Below are 5,451 nucleotides of genomic sequence, written 5' to 3'. Positions count from 1 at the left end.
TCCTGGAGGGGAGGAAGTTTATATTTCCAAACATGTCTTGGATCTTGGTGCAGCTTTTCTAGCATACTTGATTTGTGCAATTAATTTCCCAAATTAGCTGAACAAATTATATTTTCTTAGTAATTTTCCTGCAAACTACCATTATGTAAATACACCTGAGCTTAGGTGGTGTGCTGCTGAGTAAAACCATAGTAGTACCTTTTGAGGGAGCTGTGTTTAAGTACCCACAGATTGCTACAGAGTCAGACACTTGCAAGAAAAACACTATAATCTTTTGGATTATGGATTCAAATTTAGTCTGAGCTGTTGTGTGGAAAGCTGAAAGATGCTATCCTCCATTTCATGGCTTTTTCTGTTTTTCCCCACCCCTTTTTTCCCTCTGTAGTATACGAGAGGAACCGTGACAGCCTTCTCTCCTTTTGATGCCAGAGCTGATGCAGAAGCTCTTCGTAAGGCTATGAAGGGAATGGGTAAGAACAATGTGTTGAATGAAAAGGGAAGGGTTCTCTCTCCCTTACAAACATCCTTTCTGAACTCATTTCTTTTCTCATCAGGAGATGAGGGTAGGGTGTGCGCCTGCGTGCCATGGAATGACAACCCCAGGAGTGCATGGGCCTGGGCATGGCCTGGTTGTGACTCTGCTGCTCTCAAGGGTGTTGATTTTTAGCTTAGCGTAAGCAGTGGGGTAAAAAGGTGGTTTGCACTTCCCCGTTCAGAGTTGGTGCTCTGCAGGCTTCTCTGCACTCCGAGTTTTACTGCACAGTCAGCTAGGATGTGGGTTTACAGGCGACCACTGTGGAGAGTTCCAGTACAGTGGAAGCTCTGTTCTTGGAAAATGTGCGACGGCCCCGTTGGTCTGGAAGCGCGTAAGCACTTTACAGTGACTGTGAACAAAGAATGCAAGCACACAGCATAAATGTATACTGGCAAGTGGTCTCTAAACTCACACTGTAGCTTTCTGCCCCAAAACTTCCCTGTGGGAACAAATCCTGATTTGCTGCTTTCTTTGAAGCTGCGTGCGGTAGGAAGCAGAGAGAAGGGAAGAAGGGAAATGTGATATACCTGAGCCTATTGGCTAGTTCAGTAGGGTTACTAAATGCCATGCTGGGAGGGCTACCTGGTGAACTGCTGTATGAGAAATGGGTCATAGCTCTGTGCTTCTGTACTCTGGGGTGTTTGGGTTACTGGACTGAGTTTAGTTGGGAGTCCACAGATTGTTTATTCTAAAGAAAATATCTTCGTGAGCCCAAAGGCAAGACTCCTATATAGAATACAGACTCCTGAGTAAATGGTGTAGCTGATGCCTGGGGTGCTGGGAGCAGTGTCTGGAACAGAGTACAGAGGGAGAACAAACAACACGCACGTCCTCCAGTCATATTTTTGCAACAGCCGGACGCCAAACCTGTGGGCTCAGCTTCGGGTCTGGTGACATGTGTTACTTAAATGCTCCTGCTGTTTGTCAGTAGACTGTTATTTTCAGTGTGTCGTTCATTGCCTTTTGCGTTTGTGCCACAGCTGTTTGTTTTTTAGAGTGTGTTTGTAACTCTGTGTTCTTTCTAACTTCAGGGACTGATGAAGAAACTGTCCTGAAGATCCTTACCAGCAGAAACAATGCTCAGCGTCAAGAAATTGCATCTGCCTTTAAAACCTTGTTTGGCAGGGTGAGAAGAAGAAAAATACCTCTAGAAATGAACTGAAAGTTACTTATGATGCTTACTTAAACCTGTGAGGCACATTCATCATGTTCCCTGTAAAAGGTTGCTTTGAAGAACATCTAGTTTTGCTTCTGTCTGTCCCTCTCCCCACCCTGCCATATCCTTAATTGCCGGCGAGGTTAGAGTATTGCTTTTAGGCTAGCACAAGGGAGTTACTTCCTTTTACTGTATTTTGGTCCAGTATGCCCTAGGTAGAGTTTTGTGCAGAAGCCTCTGTAGTTTGCTGTTAGTATGCTTCTAGTACTAACCTCATTCTTGGTATGGGAAGGAGTTACCAAATATTTGAGGCAAGGTCAAGAGCTAGAAAATGTGACAGAAATAAAGCAGCCCAATACCATAGGAGAGAACAAAACCAAATATATGGGTTGATAAAACCGTAAGTGACTTCACACTATTTTTCAGGGTTTCTAAATGCCCTTTTCTTCTGCCTTATCTGGCTACATTTGTTTCAAGTTCAGGTACCAGTTAAAACAGAAGCCCTGTCCCTTGTGCTTTTTAATGTGTCCACAGAGTCTTCCAGCTTGCAGGCACACATGCATCCTTTTAAAATGGTTAGTCCTTGTTCATTACAGCACTATTTGTTCTGCATTAGGATCTTGTAGATGACCTGAAATCTGAACTTACGGGCAAGTTTGAAACATTGATGGTATCTTTGATGAGACCGACATATATTTTTGATGCTCATGCACTGAAGCATGCCATCAAGGTAAGAGGAGTGAGGGAAGGGAATTCATGCATTGCATAAAATGTTTGTCGTGGTTTGGTTGGTTGGTTGGTTTTTGGTTTTGGTTGGGTTTTGTTAGGAATGAACATTTGATAGGTAAGAGGAATTCTAATAAAGTAGCCTTTTTTGTGTGTTGGTTGTGATTTGGAATGTTATGCTAACATCTGCTATTATTGCTAATGCCATAGTATTGCCTGGTTTGTTATTCATCCTAATAACTCATCAAAGGTAGCTTAGAAATCTATTCAGTGTAATGTTTTATGTTAAATTATTTTAGTGGGAAACTGTAATTTTAAGAGAATACCGTGGCTGTAGATGCAGATTAAAATCTACACAGCACAATTCTAAGACTTGTTCTTTCTGATTTAAATGCAGTGCGTAGATGTGCATGTTGCTTTTAAATTCTTTTTGCTGCTAAAGTGCAGTGCTTAAGACCAGTGGACACTAGATCTTTCTGCTGTGAGCAGCCTAGGTTTTATAGCTGTGCAGCTCTACACACTGGCTGCAAATTAGTTCAAGGCATTTCATTAAAGTGTGATGTTACTTGTTTGTCTCTTCTTGACTGTTACTTAAGGGAGTTGCACTGTAACCCATCAGGGGAAAAACACTAGCGAGTGTTGTTCCCCTGATGGGTTACGGTGCAACTCTGTGCAACTAAATTTGATGGGCTAGCGTGCTTGTGTAAACTAATGTCACCAAAATTGTGAGGGAGTAGTAACTGTATTGTTGAAGGTGTTCTAAAAGCTGCTTCCAGGAATACAGGGGGAAGAGTCGGTAGCCCTGTCAATGTTACCTTTCACATGTTTCTCTTCAGCTGAATGCATTTAGTGCCCTTCTGGGAAGGCCAGGTGAATAAGCAATTTGCAGTCTGTATGTGTAGATCTTTTAGTGTGTTTTCTTCCATGTGGTCCTCATTTTCCTCTCTGTCACACCTGTCTGATATCTGCCTGTGGGAATTCAGGAATTGGATGTACCTGGGTTATTAACAGAAGCTGTTGATTAAAGTAAGAGACATTGAACTTGACTAGTGTCAGGTAGTGCTTGGTTGGATGACACACAAACTCCCAAGATCCTTGATGACCAACTGGTTAATATGTAGACTTGAGTCAACTGTGCAAGCTTAGTGCTCATGAGCCCGTGACCCAGCAAGTAGTATCTCAGACAACAGAAACTTTAATCGTGGACATTTTCTGTAATGTTTATATGCAGTGGGGGAAGGGGCGATGGCACCTGACAAAGAAACTGATAAAGGCTTTATTGGCTAATAGGAAAAAATGCATTCCCAAGCTGCTCTTGTTAACATAGAGGTCAAAGACTGACAGGGAAATGGCAGAACAGATGAGTGTAAGAGGGAAAACAGAGATAGTGAAACAAGAGTGGTTTTGTTCTTGACACTTACAAAAATGATACTAAACACACTATCATAGGATTTCAGAGAATGTGACTGCACAGGAAAAGATACTAGCTGTGGTGCAGCTGAGGTGGATAACAGTAGTAAAGAAGATGAGATAGCAGAGACTTCGGTGTAAGACAACAACTCAGCTAAGAGTGTTAAGTTTGTGCCAAAGGTTGTCCTACCAATTTTCGCTGCTATTACCTGGATTAGAATTAATACAACTGTGCCTGCTGCACTCGTTCAGGAGGCATGTTCTTGAAACAATGTGTATTTTGAAATGATTATGTGTGACCTGGCAGATTTGTCTCCATGTATATCTGTGTATGCAGTTGGATACCTTTGTATGCGGTTAGTATTCACGTTTTCCGTACAGGAAAGGTTGTAAATAACACGCTGAAGCAAAAAAGACACAGTACTGTATTTCAGTATTGCTTTTTGAAATCACTCCTTTGGAAGTGTAAAGAGCAGTGGCTTATTCTTACAGACAAAGTAGACTCAGACTTGTGGAAACAAGATGTTTGCTTGGCTTTTGTAAATCTTAGCCTTGTAAAAGCCAAAAGTGACGGTTGTGCTTGCTGGAACGAGTGCAGCAACTTGAACTGTCTGGGTTAGCAATTCTACTGTAAAATGTGTTTGTTTGCAGTGGAAGAGAGCATGGGTTTAACATACTACAATTCATGGAAGACTCTGTTTATCTGTGTACTAGTTGATGAAACACAATATATGAACCAGAGCCAAGATGGAAACTGTTAGTCTGTTCATTCACTTACCTTAATGTCATGGAAGGGCTCATCTGAATCTTGCAGCAGTGAGCCTTTATTAAGTATTGCATTGGTTTTGAAACAAACAAGCTGGGAGTGGAAGAAATTCTTTCCAAACCCCTCATAATATACCAGAAAGAAGAAAATAGTTTATTTCGTCCAGGCATATAAGCTGATGCTTGCTTTTGATTATCGAAGGGGATTCTTCTTTTCCTTTTGTTATTCTATCAACTGATTTATACTTGCACCCCTGCAGGGAGCAGGAACCAATGAGAAAGTGTTGACTGAAATTCTGGCCTCCAGAACGCCTGCAGAAGTGCGGAATATTAAACAGGTTTATCTGCAAGGTAAAGTTCTGTATGAAGTAAAGTTCCAGGGTCTCCGTTCAGTTCTCCTAATAAGATTTTAGCTCATCTTTCAAATAAGATCTATCTGTGAGCTGATGGATGTGTCCAGTAAGTGGGATTTTGTTCTGCTGTGTTGCAAAACTTCAGATTGAAATGAACTAGGGTTTGGATTGTAAGCTAAACCAGTTTTTATTTCAGGGTATGACTGCAGGTTAGGGTGTTTTGTGCTTCATAGTTAGAATTCTTTCAAATGCATTTCTTTCTTTCACTGGTGATTTTCATTCCTTGGACTGAAAGGGGATTTTTAATAATTGAAAACTAGGAAACTGGTATCACATCCAAAAATTGAAGGGATTTTTTATTTTTTTATTTTTTTTTTTATTTTTGCATTTTTGCTCAGCAAACAGATTTGTGCAAAAGCAGGTGCAGCTTTTCAGCGGTCTGCAGGAGTACCTGCTTTTACCTGTGATTGTGGGGCGGTTTGTGTGGGGTTGGGGGTTCGGGAGGG

At 41.4% G+C, this 5,451-nt stretch overlaps 1 protein-coding gene across 1 annotated transcript in view; it reads left to right on the top strand.

The window, feature by feature from the left end:
- Positions 1-385: 385 nt before the first annotated feature.
- The window catches only part of ANXA5 (annexin A5), a gene marked incomplete at its 5' end in the record, with an annotated part of 14,338 nt that continues 9,272 nt past the window's right edge, over positions 386-5,451 (top strand). The window contains 4 exons of the mRNA XM_010024087.1: positions 386-470; positions 1,567-1,661; positions 2,308-2,421; positions 4,853-4,943. Coding sequence (XP_010022389.1) covers positions 386-470; positions 1,567-1,661; positions 2,308-2,421; positions 4,853-4,943 — 385 coding nt within the window. The remainder of the gene's footprint in view (positions 471-1,566; positions 1,662-2,307; positions 2,422-4,852; positions 4,944-5,451) is intronic.

This window comes from Nestor notabilis, unplaced genomic scaffold (genome assembly GCF_000696875.1).
Source record: "Nestor notabilis isolate BGI_N333 unplaced genomic scaffold, ASM69687v1 scaffold17181, whole genome shotgun sequence".
Lineage (NCBI taxonomy): Eukaryota > Metazoa > Chordata > Aves > Psittaciformes > Psittacidae > Nestor > Nestor notabilis.
Note: the sequence above shows the minus strand (reverse complement) of the source record. Positions and strands in the feature narration are given on the sequence as shown.